This window comes from Alligator mississippiensis, chromosome 5 (genome assembly GCF_030867095.1).
Source record: "Alligator mississippiensis isolate rAllMis1 chromosome 5, rAllMis1, whole genome shotgun sequence".
Taxonomy (NCBI): domain Eukaryota; kingdom Metazoa; phylum Chordata; order Crocodylia; family Alligatoridae; genus Alligator; species Alligator mississippiensis.
The window spans coordinates 1498920-1513405 of record NC_081828.1 but is presented as its reverse complement, the minus strand read 5'-3'; the positions used below and the strand labels follow the sequence as shown (position 1 = coordinate 1513405).

General features: G+C 65.9%; 2 protein-coding genes across 4 annotated transcripts in view; one reads left to right on the top strand and one right to left on the bottom strand.

Moving 5' to 3' along the window:
• Positions 1-11122, top strand: part of ERI3 (ERI1 exoribonuclease family member 3) — a 148596-nt gene extending 137474 nt beyond the window's left edge. Inside the window, 1 exon segment of the mRNA XM_059727727.1 lies at positions 10006-11122. Coding sequence (XP_059583710.1) covers positions 10006-10088 — 83 coding nt within the window. The 3' untranslated portion in view covers positions 10089-11122.
• Positions 11123-11641: 519 nt separating this feature from the next.
• The window catches only part of DMAP1 (DNA methyltransferase 1 associated protein 1), a 33029-nt gene continuing 30184 nt past the window's right edge, over positions 11642-14486 (bottom strand). For all 3 annotated transcript variants that reach the window (XM_059727723.1, XM_059727725.1, XM_059727724.1), the window contains exons 10-11: positions 14160-14443; positions 11642-11962 (exon numbers count right to left, since the gene is read on the bottom strand). In XM_059727723.1, coding sequence (XP_059583706.1) covers positions 11903-11962; positions 14160-14443 — 344 coding nt within the window. In that variant the 3' untranslated portion in view covers positions 11642-11902. The remainder of the gene's footprint in view (positions 11963-14159; positions 14444-14486) is intronic.

Here is a 14486-nt window from a genome sequence, read left to right as displayed (position 1 = left end):
CTTGGGGGGGGGTCACCGTCCTCAGCAGCGCTGGGTGCAGGCTGGGGCTGGGCTCCTGCTGGCACCGACCCTGCAGGGTCCTGGCTGGATGGTCTTGCCCCCGTGCTTAGGTTCAGCCCCGCTGCACTGGGGCAGGAAGGGATTTCCCCCTTGCTCAGACTGGGGGGGTTTGCCTTCCTCTGCAGCGGGGGCACGGCCTCAGCCTGGGGTCTGGAGCGTCTATCGCTAACACAGAAGCAGGACATTGGTGGCCGCAGCCCCCTCCTTTCCCGGGGCAGGGCAACACGTGGGGCTGTGTCGGGGCGACTGCGCCGTGCCGCTGAGCTCGGTCACGGGGTTTGTCTGGGCTGCTTTGGATGGGGCTGATCCCGTCTCCGGCAGGGCTTGGGCTGGATGTGACCCTGCAGCCCCGCGACTATAATCCTACGAACCCTCTCGCCCTTAGCAGCCGCGGAGCCCAGCGAGGCGTCGAGCTGCATCGCAGCGAGGGCTGCAGGCCGGCGCCGAGGGAGGAGGATGTTGCCGGGGCCCCTCCGATCGTGGCAGGGCAGCGGGGATCTGGCTCCCAAACCGCCCCGCGCCTCACAGACCCCAGGGGAGCCCGGCTGCCCCGACCGTGCCTTGGCACCGCAGTGCCGGCAGGGCCCGGTGCCCATCCCGCGCCCACCTGGCCGGACGCGGCCTCTCCGGCGGTGGCGGGCTCGGCGGGCTGTCTGTCAGCCGGCGGGATTATGAGTAGTGAGCGTCACGCCGCGGCGTATGAATAGGGTTGTCCGGCTGATGGTGATGTATCGTTTTTCATTACCGCCTCCCCGGCCCTCCCTGCGCCACGTGTGGAAATTCTATTTATTCCCTAATTTGTAAAAATTCCCTCCTTATCTGATGGCAATCAGGGAGGGGTAATTGGCTCTCCAGGGCCAGCGGCTGGGGTCCTGATGAAGAGATATGTGTGTCTGCTCCGGCTGCCCGGGCCCCCTGCCCTGCCGCATCGCCGACACGGGCCACAATTAATAATGATTTGCAAATGGCAGACAAGCAATAACGCAGAAAGATGTCCAGCCGGCCTCCGCCCGCCCCTTCATTTCCTTCTGCAATATAAATGGCACCGGGACAAGGCCCCGGCGCGATAAATTCTGGAATTAGTTATTCACCGTAATAAATGGGGCCCCTTTTGGGGGTGGGCGCTCCTCCCCCGTCCCGCCAGCGACCTGCTTCATTTGAGTCCGAATATGCAAATGCCGTAATTTAACGGGAGGGTGAAGTTGATTTTCATGTTAACTTAATTACTTTGATTTATGAAAGGCTGGATTGCAGACATGGCTGCAGTGTGCATCTCCTCCCTCCCCGGTATCGTCCCGGCCACCCCCTTTGCTCTCTCGCCTCTTTTTCTCCCTTTTTCCTTCTCCCCTTTGCTTCCTCCTGCTTCTTTCTCAAGTTTAGTGTTTTATTAGCTGGCGTTAAGTGGACATAAGTCCTCCCCACAAACACATGATGTGGAGGACAAATTCCCCGTCCTGCCTTGTTTAATCGTGCCTGGATAATGGATGTATAATTGACTCATTTGAATGCTTTTGCCTACAGGAGTGCATAGCATTAAATGTTTGATTGCCTTAATTTCCAAACACATCATTATCCCCTTCTTACCCGCGCTTAATAAACACTTTATGAGGATTTTTTTTGTGAAGGGAAAAAAAATCCCCACTCCTCGTACTTCTCTGAAGTGATAAACTCTAATTAAGTCTAATATTTAAAAATATGGTAATGGCGACTTGTTTGAATAAGTGGCCTGCATTTCCATAATTTCATTATTACGTAAAACACGCTAATTATTTGAAGTGCGCTTATTACTACAAGAGAAATCTCCTTCTAATAAAGATGAAATTGGCTTTTTCGCCTTATTGCTGAGCAGGCTGCTATCCTTCAATATGAGCGGGTAGTTAGTCCAGGGGAGCGGGGCTTCGCTGCGGGGGGGCCGCAGGCCGGGCTTTGTCTGGCCAGGCGCCCGGGGCTCGGGCAGGGGAGGATTGGGACCGAGCCCCAGCCCCGAGGTGGAGACGGAGACGCTCGCCGGGGCCTGCATGCCCGTTCCTCGTGTGTTGGGCAGGGGGACGGGGCCGTGCGGCCTGGCTCGTGCCCCCGGCAAGGGTCCTGGGATGGCAGAACTGCCGTGCAACCCGCGGGGAAGGCAGGCGGGGGCTGCTCTCGCTGCCGTGGGCTGGGGGACCTGCCTCCTCTCGTCCTGTCTCCATCCCTCCCTCGCAGGTGTGTTCCCCCTCCCAGACTCCTCCATCACCGGGGGCACGAGCACGGTCTGCCTGGCCGTGGTGAGGCGAGAGCGCTTTTCTCCCACCTGCTTATCGGGCGCTTGAGTGACGCGGCGGCGAGCAGCAGTGCCCCGGGGGGGCTGCGGGTAGTGTTGCCTAGTGCAGACACAGCCCCAGGGCGGTGCCCGTCGGCCCGCGCTGCAACCGGGTCCGCATGCACGTGCTGTGAATCTCGGCGTGTTGCACCCGTGAGCCTCGTTCCAGCATCAGGGGATGGGGGGACCCTGCCTTCGCATGGCACCTGCTGTAGCTCGGCTCCAGCCCCCCGCACGGCCCAGCCCGGAGGGTTGGGGGGATCGTGCCGTGCTGGGGATCAGCCCCGCCGGACACCGGCTGTGCAGCCCGGGCTGCCCTGAGCTCTCCCTCCCCCGGACAGGGGCCAGGAGAAGGAGCAGCGGGGAGCTGCGAGAGGTGGGTGGAAGGAAGGGGCCTTCCGGCAGCCCTGGGACAAGATCCCGCTGCAGGAAGCAGGTGCCTGGAGGCAGCGGGGCGCGGGCCAGCGCGGATTCCCTGCTGCCTTAGTCATCCACCCGGCAGCCCACAGCTGTATCCGGGGCCCGTGCCAGCCCCGCCGGGCATTGTTCCCGGCGCACACCTGCTCAGGATAGCCCGCGGCGCTGCAGGGACCGTCGAGGGGTCCCTGGCCACAGGAGGGTGCCAGCGCTGCCCCGACCAGCCCCAAGCAGGGTTTAGCCGACGCATTTGGGGGTGTCTGCACCTGCCAGGGTGTGCCCCGTGCAGCGAGGCGTAGGGGACGGTGCCAAGCTCCCGAGGGAGCGAGTGTAGGGTTCGGGTTATGGGGCACGCCAGTGGGCATCCTCGCAGGGCGGGATGGGAGCGCCGGCTGCATCCAGCCCGGGCCAGGCCCCCGTCTCCCCGTGGTGCAGTGGGCACGGAGGGGCTTCTCCCTGCCACGGGGTGGGGGGAAGAGCCACAGGTGCGGACGGGCAGGGGCCGAGGCCCAGCGGGCGCGGGCTGCCGTGGCGGGCGCTGGGGAGGCAGGCGGAGGAAGTCAATAGAAAACTAATTTTCCTTTCTGGGGGAAGAAATGAGGTGTGTGGCAGTAATGTAATTGCAGATAATGAGGTAAGTTATTCTTAATATTCCACGCGCTCGCTGTCAGCTCCGCCTCATGCACCTGCCGGCGGGCTGGGGGCACCCCCACCGCCGCGCCGCGCCACGCCGGCCACAGGCTTATTGAGCTCATTCATTTCGGGGGAGGTGAGCCCCCGTCCTCCCCACTTGAGCCCCCTCTCCTTCCCCCGTGGCTTCCCCGGCCGGCTGCCACGGGGGCCTTGGCGCATACCCTAATCACTAAGCCCCGACCCCGTGCCCTGATATCTGCAGCACTCACTGGGGCCCTCGCTCACGGGCTTGCCCGCTCCTTGCTGGCGCCCAGCTCCCGAGCCCCTTCTGCCCCTCCAGCCCTGCTGGAGGGGTCCGGGACCCCAGCAGACCCGCTGGCTGCAGGGCCCAGCTCAACTCCCAACAGCGTCAGGATCGAGCCCCAGGCCGGGTGCTGGTTTGTGCGGCGCTGCTGGGGAAGGAGTCAAAACCAGGCCCAGAGTCACCTTGGAGGAGGAGGGCACCGCTCACGCCCCGATTGCCCCAGGAGACGGGCTCGGGGTCCTCAGGCACCTCCCTGCACCCCCAGCGGCCGGGTTGCGGCCCCCGGTGCCAGTCTGCTCCAGACAGAGGCCGGGCTGGGGGCGGCTGCAGCCCCGAGGCCTGCGCTGAGCCGATGACAGGCCAAGCGGGAGGCGGAGGAGGAGGCGACGGCACAGGAAACAATCGTGTTTGCGACCGTCAGAGCGTGCGGCCGCTCGCTGTCGGCACAGCCGGGCCCCGGCCGGCTCGGGCTGGCTCGAGGGGGCCGGAGGGTGGCGGGCCGGGCCGGGCGGCTGGCGTGTGGCGCATGGCCGTACAAAGGGAGCAGCGCTATTATTCATTAACAGTAATCTGCCATTATAACATTGACAAATGGCCCCTCGTCGCCCGAGCGCCGGCTCCTGTACAGACCATAAAGCATGGGGACAGTTTAAATATGGACCTGCTCAGCGCGGGGCTCGGGGTGATCCGTCTTCCCGCCGCTAGCACAGGTGCAGCCCGGCTTGCTCCAAATGAGCGGACCGAGAGGGGGCCGGGCACGCGCTCGCTTGCCCCCGCGGCGCCCGGCCCGGCCCAGCCCAGCCCGGCGCTCTCCTCCCCGGGGTCTCGGTGTCTGTGCCGGGGACGTGGCCTTTTCCCCCCTGCAGCAGGACCGTGTCGTGCTGTGTGTTGCACGCCGGGACCTGGGCAGCAGGTCGCTGTCCCGCCTCGTAGGCCGTGGCAGCCTCTGGACCCCAGACTCTCACCCGTGGGCAGCTCTGTCAATGACCACGTCCTGCCCAGCGGTGGCTGCCGCGGGCGGTGGATCCGGTGCTGCGTCCCTGTGCTGGCGGGGAGCATGCCCTGGCAGTCCGTGGCCTGCCCGCTGTACCCTGCGGTCTCACGGCTGCCCCCGTCCCAGCACAGTGGATTCCCCCTGCAGATCCTGGAGTTGCCGCCCAGCTTGTCTGTTCGTCGGGGTTTGCAGCGAGGTCCCGGTGCCAGGACCCGGCTGGGGTGCAGCCGCGAGGCACCGGGGTGGGCAGAGGAAGTAGCCCGTGGAGCCGGGTGCTGGCATCCCCGCCGGGCTGGCACACGGATAACGAGCACGTGCAGCTGCCGCAGCGGGAGCGAGGACCAGGCCTGGCGTGACGGCGCGTTGCTCTGTGACCGCCCGAGGGTTTCTTCTGCTGGTGTACCGGAGGCCGGTCCTGCCCGTTCCCCAGTGCGCCTGCAGCCTCCGCTCACCCGAACCGCCGTGGGGGCCGTGGCCCCTGGCCCACGATGCCGGGGAGAGCCGGGCTGTGCCGGCCGGCCGGCCGGCGTGTGCAGGAGGCAGGGAGAGTCACCCTGCGCTGACCCCATCCATACACACCGCACAACATCCCCTAAATCAATTGCATCTTATTATTACAATATCAATATACAATATTCCTACAATAACACCATTGATTTTCCAGTCAGAGGCTGCACCTAAAGTCTGTTTTAAAGAGGAGGGAGTTAATAGCGCCCTCATTAAAAATCTATAGATTACCCCCCCGCCGCCCCCCAAAAAAGAAAAAGCAGTTTATATTCATTAGGGCTATTGAATATAAAGTAATATGTTTGTGTAGGACACTGGAGTAATGTGATAATCCGGCCGCGTATCAGAGAGAAATCCACTTAGCAACCCTGTCAGCTTGACAAGAAAAATGTGCCCATAAAGTCGGGAATACATTGAGAGAGCGGGAACGAGCGGCGAGAGCAAGCGTGCGTGCGTGCGTGCGCGTGCGGCGCCGCCCGGGGAGGACCCGACCCTTCGGGGTGCCTTGGCCCCAGGCAGCGTGCGCGGCGCCTGCAGCGCCCGGCCCCGGGCCGTGAGCAGGACGTGGGCCCAAGCGCCAGCCGGGATGGGAGAGGCCTCGACGCGCGAGCGGGAGCTGAGCTGCCCTTGGTGTGAGCTGGGCTCCGTGGGAGCGAGGCCTGGGCGCGAGGTGGGTTCGGGACAGGAGGGAGGTTTGGGCTGTGGGGCTTCGGCGGATTGTGCCGTGCCGTGCCGTGCCGTGCCCGCTGCCCAGGACCAGCTCCCGTGGAGGAGGCTGGCCATGCTCGGGGCCTCCAGGTCCCTAGCTGGATTTCCGTCATGCTCAGGGGTCACTTACAGGGATGCCCAGTTCCTGGGGTGTTCTCCTCGCCCTTCCCTGCCACCCTCGCCCCTTCCCGACCGCCCCGAGGTGCGAGCACTGCGCTCCGAGCTGCAGGCTCGGATCCCACCCACCGTGGGTGGGCGCTTCCCCCGAGTGATACCCACCAGCGCCCGCTTCCTGGCCTGGCCGCCGCAATCTCCCCGTGGCACATAGCACGTGCCACCCGTGTCCCTTCGTGCCTCCTGGGGGGACCCGGTCACGTCCCTGGCCTCCACAATCCCGTCTGGATCAACCCCAGTAATGGAGAGCAATGCTGCCGCCCGCCCCCGTTTCCCGTCTGACGGGGCTGGTTTCAAAGCCGTTTCGTTTGGGTTTGGTTTGGTTTTGGTTTTTTTTGCTCTGGAGTTTATGAAAATCTCCCTGTCTAATATCCCGAGAGCCAGCCTATAATTGTGTTATTAAATCAATCGGAGCGGATTACATTGTAAAATCAATAGGCGGCTGTAATTGCGTATTAGAAAGTTGTTCTGCTGTTGTTGATTCTTTTTACATGGATAATTGTAATAAGCGTGTTTACCTTGGCGCGGGGTCGGCTCCGGCGCGCGACATGACGGATGACGGCCCGGCGTGCGGGGGGCTGCGCCTGCCCCGGTGAGGTGGGCTCGCGCCAGAGCCGTTGGAGGGGCAGGGGAGAGCATGAAGGGCGATGCACGGCAAGGGCGGAGGGGTCGCCCTGAGGTGCAAGCGCCTGGTGGTTCCCTAGCTCCCTGGATCTGGACCTGGGCCAGTGCCGGGGAGGGATATGGGATACCTGCAGCACCGGACCCCTTGGATCTCCTTGCGGGCAGCCCCGGGGCAGGGGGCACATGCCCGATGCCAGCAGTCCCCTACGCTCCTTGCTCCGTAGGTGCCAGGGCTCACTCCAGGGCATGGCTGGGTGTCAGTGTGCGTTGATAGGGGACCGCTGTGTGTGCCCCGTAGTCTGTGCAACGATGTGCGCAGGTCTCTGCAGGCCCTGGCCGTGCGAAGCTGCGACACAGAGAGCTGTCAATGGTGCCCCCCACCGCCCTGCCCTTGCTGCTGGGCTGGTGCCGAGTCCCGTTTGGCTGCTGGGGTCCCGACCACGCCAAACCTCCTTCCTGGAGGCCCCAGCCGCGGCAGGCGGGCATCTGGCCAGGGCAGCTTAGGAACAGCGAGCTCTGCACCCCGGCTCTGTGCCCTCTCGATGTCCCGTGTCCGACACCTGCCCTGGCATGGGTTCCCTCCGGGCTCTGGCATGTCCAGGGTGGCCGGGAGGGCAGGTATGTTGCTTGGCCAGCTCTGCCGTGGCCTCCCCTGCCCTGCTGGGCTGCTCACAGATCCTCCCGTGGCCCTGCGCACGGATCCAGTGCCCACCCCAGAGGTGGCTGCATTTCCATGGCAGCTGCCGCCCATCACCTGCAGCTCAGAATGGCTTTGGGGCTGGGGGGCAGCTGGGTCTTTCATTGCTTCTGCCCGTGCCAGTGTCGCAGCGCCCACCGTTTGTACCATGCTGGGACCGCGTGCTGCTCTGGGCTGCCAGCGCCGGCGTGTCGAGACATCTGTGGGTTCGGTGCTGTGGCCTCGCCAGGGGGATGCTCTACAGCCACGGCCCCTGCACCACGGCCAGGCCCCAGCTATGCCCATGTCCTCTCCGTGCCAGAGCCAGGTCGTGGCGCCCGCGGAGAGGGATGTGTTTGCACCCAGCTCGGATGCCACGGTCACGGGACAGGCCTGTGACCCGCACTCGTGGGGGGCAGCTGCGCAGGGCGGAGAGGAATCCACAAGGCCAGCCCGGGGCTGAGGGGGCAATGGCAGGGTGGCGAGGCACCCACTTGGTCCTTGGCCCCTCCTGGTGATGTCATCGCAGGCAGATTCCATCACTCTGACATCACAGCTGGGTGGTGGACGGCTTTGAAAGGGTTTGACCAGTGGGAAGGCAGCATGCAGATGAAGCCTCACCACCGTCTTTGCGATTGGCTGAGCCGCCTCTGACATCATGAATTCTCTCTGACGTGACCAGCTGGATGCTTGCCCGTGTCCTGACCTGGGCGCTGGCCGTGAGGCCCGGGTGCTCGCGGAGCTGGGCGTCTTCCCCTGGGGTCCTCCGAGCCCCGGTGGCGTGACGTGGCACCTACGCCACGGAGCCGAAGAGCCAGCAAGGTGCCCAGGGACATCAGGGGAGTCAGTGGCAGAGCTGCCCTGGCCCTCTGTGCCCCAACCCCGGGACTCGGGAGCATGGTTGCTTCCCCTTCATCGGCTTCCCAGCCACGCCGCGTGCCCGAGGGAGCCAGCCGGGCGCTGGTGCCACGCCGGCACTGGAGGGCAGGCACAGGGGTGGGGGCGAGGACACTTGCGTTCCCATCCCCGGGGCTCCTTGCAGGGGGTTGCCCGCACAGGTCCCGTTCTGGGTCCTGGCATGGAGGGACAGCAAGGCCTGTCCGCCCGGCAGCCGGTGGGAGCAGGCCTGCCGTGCCCATCCCCGTGGCGTCCAGGCTGCCCGCTACTGCCCCGGGCAAGCTGGCCCTGTTTGGGGGTGACCCAGGGGCCGTGGGGGAGGTCTCGGGGCAGGGGGCCAGGAGAGAAAGGCAAGGACGCACCCACGGCCGGCACCTGCCGGCGCACCTGGGAGCCGCCCGGCGCGTCTCCCGGCGGCCGGCGCAGCCTCCGTCACCAGGCGGCGGCTGCCTCCGAGACAGTGAAATATGGGCACAATTAGCCCGGATACAGTTCAATTATGATAAACAGCGTTTGCACCCTTTAAGCCGTGATTAAAAGGCCTCCTCCCGCTGATCGAGAGACCTAATTTCACATTATTATCGCTGCGGCTTGATGGTACCGCGCCGCCTGGATTTACAGTCCCGAGATGGATGTGGAGGCTTCTTTATCATTTACACATCAGTAAGGATGCTCCCCCACCCCCTCCGGCCCCCCAGCCGCCACCTCCATCGCCCGGGGGGCAGCACCGTGCCCCCCAACCCCCCACCGCTGGGGCACCCCTCCCCGCGCCCGCCGGCCCGGCCGGCCACACGCAAGTGGGCAAAGTCACCCTTACGGGAACAGCGTGATGAATGGGCGGGCGGTAATGAAATGGAGACATCAAGGCGCGGGGCGCGGGGGCCGGCGCGGCGCCGGGGAGGGGGCGGCGCTGTCCCGGAACGCGGGAGCGGGAAGAAGGATCGCCGCCGCGCCGTGGGCTGTCAAGGGAGAAATTACACATTTACTCTTGCTTTTTCTTAAGGAGACGGCCCCCATAGATCACCGCGGGGATGTACAAGCCAATTTCCAGCATGAAATATAGACACCGGGAATCAATTTAAAGCCCTGCCGCGAGCCCGGGTGAATGACACGGCCCCCCGAGCCGCCTGCCCCGAGTTTGAGGCCTGTCCCCCTGCCCTCAGCTCCGGCACCGAGAGCGAGAGCCGTGTGCCGGGGGGGGCCTGGGGCCTCAGGCCATGACCTGGTCCCGGGGCGAGCGCCGGGCTGCGGGTGCACGAGCGGCTCCTGGCACGGGCCGTGGGCCCGTGTGCTTGCGGAGCACCGCGACCCACACCCCACAGCCCGGCTGCCTTGGGCCCTGCAAGACCCTCCAGCCAGGACCCTGTGCATTGGTGCCGGCAGGAGCATTGGCATGGCCCAGTCCCATCCCCAGCCGGGGCTGCAGCACCGAGTGTCTCGGGGGGAGTTAAAAGCCCCCTGACACGTGGAGCAGAAAGGGGGTGGAGGGCACCCAACACAGCCCAGAAGCCTGGGAAACCCCCACAGATGAGCACAGCCATGGTTGCGCCCCGCTCATGCCCACCAGCACCCGTCCAGCCTCGAACCCCTGCAGTGCTGGAGACGCCCCCCTTGCCCGGCACGCTCCCGCATGCTCCCGCGTTCTCCCGGCGTCGTGTCCTCCCGCGCAGCCTGGGCCGTGCTAACCTGCCCCTTTCTCTCTCTGCCCCTAGACGACTGCAAGAACATCGCCAACATCATGAAGACGCTGGCCCACAGAGGCTTCATCTTCAAGCAGACGTCCAAGCCCTTTTGATCCCCGGGCCGGCCGGACAGGGCTGCACGCGGCCGCCCCAGCAGGACGGGCCTGAGCGGCCGCACGGCCACCGAGGACGCGGCGGCGGCGGCGACGACCCCCCTCGCGTGGCAACGACGGCGGCGCCGGCCCCCCCAGCCGCGTGCGCGGGGCAGGGACCGGGGGGCCGCGCCGGGAAGGCCGCGGGGAGGAGCGGGATGGCCCCAGCCCGTGTCCGCCCGCCCGCGCCCGCCTGCCCGGCGCCTGCCCCGCCTCCGTAGCGTTGTAGTTCGGCCTTCTCGCGTCGGCGCCCCCTTTCCGTTCGCCCCCGGCCCCCGCGTGTCCCCTCCCGCCCCGTCCCGCCGATCTGGGCCCCCGCGGCCGTGCCGGGAGCCTGCGGCCGCGAGCGCTCGCCTCCGCCGCCCCGAGACCCCCGCCCGTGCCCACGCCCCCTCCCCGAGCCCGTGTGTGACAAGCGATCGTCTCTTTCTGTTCAAGGTGAAGTGCCTGTATTCGCCCCGGCCTCCTGCCCGCCCCCGGCTGCTGGGAAGGGGCCACGGCGCCCCCCGGCACAGCCCCCTGCCCCCCCAATGCAAGGCCAGGGGGGTGGGGGGGATGCCCGCGCCGCCTGGGCCCTGTTGGAGCGATGCCCGCTCCCACCGGGGGCCAGGCTCCGGCAGCCCCCCGTCCATTGCCGGCAGTGGACGCCCGTGCCCCCCGCCCCAGCCTCCCCTGCCCCCCACAGCCCCGGCAGCCCCCGCGGGCGCTCGGCAGCAGCTGGCTGGGTGCCCCAGATCCCGCGGGGGTGCCCTTAGCGTGGCCGGCTCCCAGGGGGGCAGACAGCGCACCTGTGCCCCTGCCCACCTCCCGCCGCGCCGGCTCCCTCCCGCCCCGGCAGGCGCAGCCAATACAGGCACTGAACCTGGCGGTACATGACTGCATGGTGTGTGGTGTTCCAGTCCGACCCGCCGCAGCTGCGCCCCGGCATCTCATCGTCTAGTTACTCCGCCCCTCGCTGTAAATGTGCCACATGAATAAAGTTTGGGGGAAAAGGAGCCGCCTGCGCCTGGTCTGGGCTGGGGGGGGGGCGGGGGCCAACGCGTGCTTGTATACACATGTACATATTAGCATGCGTGTTCACATTAGCTTGTGTTACTGTATATGCCTCTATATGCATGTGTGTATGTACACGTGTGGGTGTGCGTGTGTATATGTATGTATAGGTGCACACAGGTGTATGTTCATGTGTCTATACGTGTAGGTGCGCACAGGTGGGTATACATATGTATAGGTGCGTATACATGGGTAGGTGTGTCCCCCGCATGTACGTGTGTATGTTGCTGCCAGCTCCATGCCTGGGCAGGGCCCACACGAGCAGCCTTAGGTGTTCAGGGCCAGCCTATTGGGGGGGGTAGCTGGTTTTCTATGAAAAGCCCAGACTGTGGCCTTTGACCTCTGACCTGACAAAAGCCCCGAGTGCAGCTTGGGGGCCAGGGCCGAGGTCCCCCCGGGTCAGGAGTCAGCATTGGTGGGGTCGACCCCCCTCGCTGGAGGCCAGAGACGACACGGGCAGGTCCACGGCGACACGGTCTGTATTTACAGGGACACTCACAAAAACAGGGCGTATAAAAACACCAGCAAACGCTACGGGGAAGGGCACAGCCGCCGGCTCCAGGGTGCAGCGGGCACCGTCCGGCTGTGCCCTGGCTCCTGCCAGAGGGCTCCATGGTCCTGTGGGCAGGCCAGGCTGGGCCTGGCGCGGCTCCTGCTGGCTCCGGCCCCCGGCTAGGGCCCAGGCTCCGGGCAGCAGCGGGCGAGGCGGAGCGGTGCAAGGCTCACGGCTTCTTCACCTTCTTGACGGAGGAGGAGCTGGAGGCCGACTCTCGCCGCTTGCGCTGTCGGGGGAGAGCAGAAGCGAGATGCAGGGTGAGCGGGACACGCAGGAGCCCGGCGGAAGAGGGCTGGGGCTGGGCGCAGGGGGGGGGGATCTCTGCTGCATCACACGAGTGCTTGGAGACCCGAGACAGACTCAGGCACAGGCCTGGCCCCAGCGCGCTGTCCTGGGCATGTCGGGGCAGGAGTGGGGCCCTGGGGTGGGGGCAGATGGCCGTCTCCTGCCCCGCGCTCCCAGCAGCCTCCTTCCCCGAGGAGCAGGTGCCCGGGGGGTGGGAGACGGAGGGGAGCACGTGAGGAGCTGGAAGGCACCTGGCAGAGGTTGGGCCCCAGCGCACCCGGGACGGGCACGGCCTCCCCTAGCTCAGGGCAGGCACAGCCCAGGCTCCCAGCCCCGCGCCCCGGGCCAGGGGAAGCCGCAAGAACGAACAAACCTGGCTGGAAACAAAGGAGCCGGCGGCTTCCCGGGGGCATCCTGACAACCCGGCCAGGGCACGAGCCTGGGTGCTCCCGAGAGGGGCCAGGCTGCAGCACTCCTGGAAGGGAGCGACCGGGGGAGGCCGCGCGTACGCACCGCGCGTGTCATGTCGATCGAGCCGGAGATTGCAACTCCGCCGGGAAAGAAAGGCCGTTTGATCTTAACAATGTAACTCTGGGCTTTCAAGCGGGCTCAGAAACGAGCCGTCAGCAGGAGTTCGGATCAAGGAGGCTTGAAAGCGGGCTCGCGGCGACTCTGAACCCGAGACTTCTGAGAGGCGAGGGCCTTTCCTTTACCCATTAGCCGGCCGACTCGCCAGCCCGGGAACAAAGCGCCGCGCCGGCGACTCACTCATTACGAGCCGCGCGGAGTCCGAGTCGCGCCCATCAAAGGCTCTAATCTGGAGGAACTGGCTGCACTTCTGCTTGGCACTAATTTGCTCCGCGCGCCGCTCACCTCTCACCTCCCCGCGGCCAGGCCCCGGCGGGTCAGCGCTCACGGCCCCGACCGGCCTGGGGGCTTGGGGAGCACGGGGCTGACGTGGCACCGGGTCTCCCCAGGTGGGCGGCTCTGCGTGCCCCGGCCCTGGGCAGCAACACTCCTTGTTGCAGGAGCGGCTGGTGAATTAATTCGGGCTGAACCTGGAGCTGCCAGGATGGAGACGGGCACGGCCCGGCCCAGCCCCACCTGCCGGCAACCCAGACGGGGATCAAGAGCAGAGCCCGGCTGACCCCCACAGCAGGAGGGGTCGGGCCCCCAGACACGTCCGTACCAGGGACACGTGTGCTCCCCCGGCACTCGCAGCTGATCCGTGCCCGCCGGCCTGGCACACGGCTCCGTGTCCCCAGCCCTCTGCCAGCCCCAGATGTGGATGCCCAGCTCCATCAGGCTTGGGACAGGCCATGGCTTAGACTTCTTGCTGGGCGGGGGCTGGGAACCGTGCCCCCCGTGGAGTGAAGCCCCCCCAGCACCGCATGGGCCCTGCTCCCCGAGCGCAGCCGGGGCCAGGCCGCGACGCCCCTGCAGCCGGGGCGCAGCCCCCTCCCCCCGCCCAAGGTAGCATAAAATGGTCACAGTGTGAATGCGCTTGACCTTTTGTCTTGGACTAATCTAATTGTGTCGTCTTTGTGTAATCAGCCGGTAAAGGTCAGCGCTGTATTTAACAGGGGCCTGTAGGTACCGAATTTGCCTTGCAGTGAATTCACTTGATTATATTTCTTTCAAATATGTCAGAGACCAGGTCACTTTAACCCCTGCCACGCCGCCGGCCTCCCCCTTTGTCTGCAGTCCCAGGAGGCGGCGCTGGGAGCACGGGGCTGGAGACCTCGCCCCCCTGCCTGGCCACCCCAATGCACACACGCGGGTACGGTCCCGAGCGACAGCGAGCAAGCAAGCTGCACGCTGCCACTGCCCGCATGCATGGTGGCAGGGGAGTTTCTCCACGTCCTGTCATGTGCTGCACACGCAGGGGCCAAGGCACCGTGCAACGGGGATGGCAGTGCCCTGGGCAAGCCCTCAGGGTGCCCTGGATAGGACAGAGCAGGGTGGGGTAGGGCTGGTGGACCCCAAGGACCCCCCGCACCTGGTGCCTCCCAGCTGTGCCCCGGCCATCGCCCGCCTCTCCCTGGTCACTGTCCCCTTGCAGACCTGCCCCCCTGGGAGCTCCGGCCCCTGGCACCCCCCTGAAGCCAGGCCAAGTCCCGGCCCCGGTCCCTGCTCACCGAGTTGGGGGTCAAGGGTGCTCCCACCACGTCGATGATCTGGTCCTTGGCATCGGCCTTGCCCTCCTCGGCACCTGGGGCGGCCGGGCCGTCGGCATGGGTGCCCTCCGCGCTGCCAGGACCCAGGCTGCCGGCTTTGGCCAGCGCCTCGTAGCGGTGCCGCAGCATCTGCAGCTCGTACTCGCAGTTGGCGAAGGCCTGCTTCAGCTCGTACAGGAGCACCAGGTCGCTGCGCAGCTCGTTGAACATCTGCACGATCTCCTCTGTCGGCATCGGGTTCAGGTCTGGGGGGCGAGGGAGAGGAGGGCGGTGAGCTAGGGCTGCCCA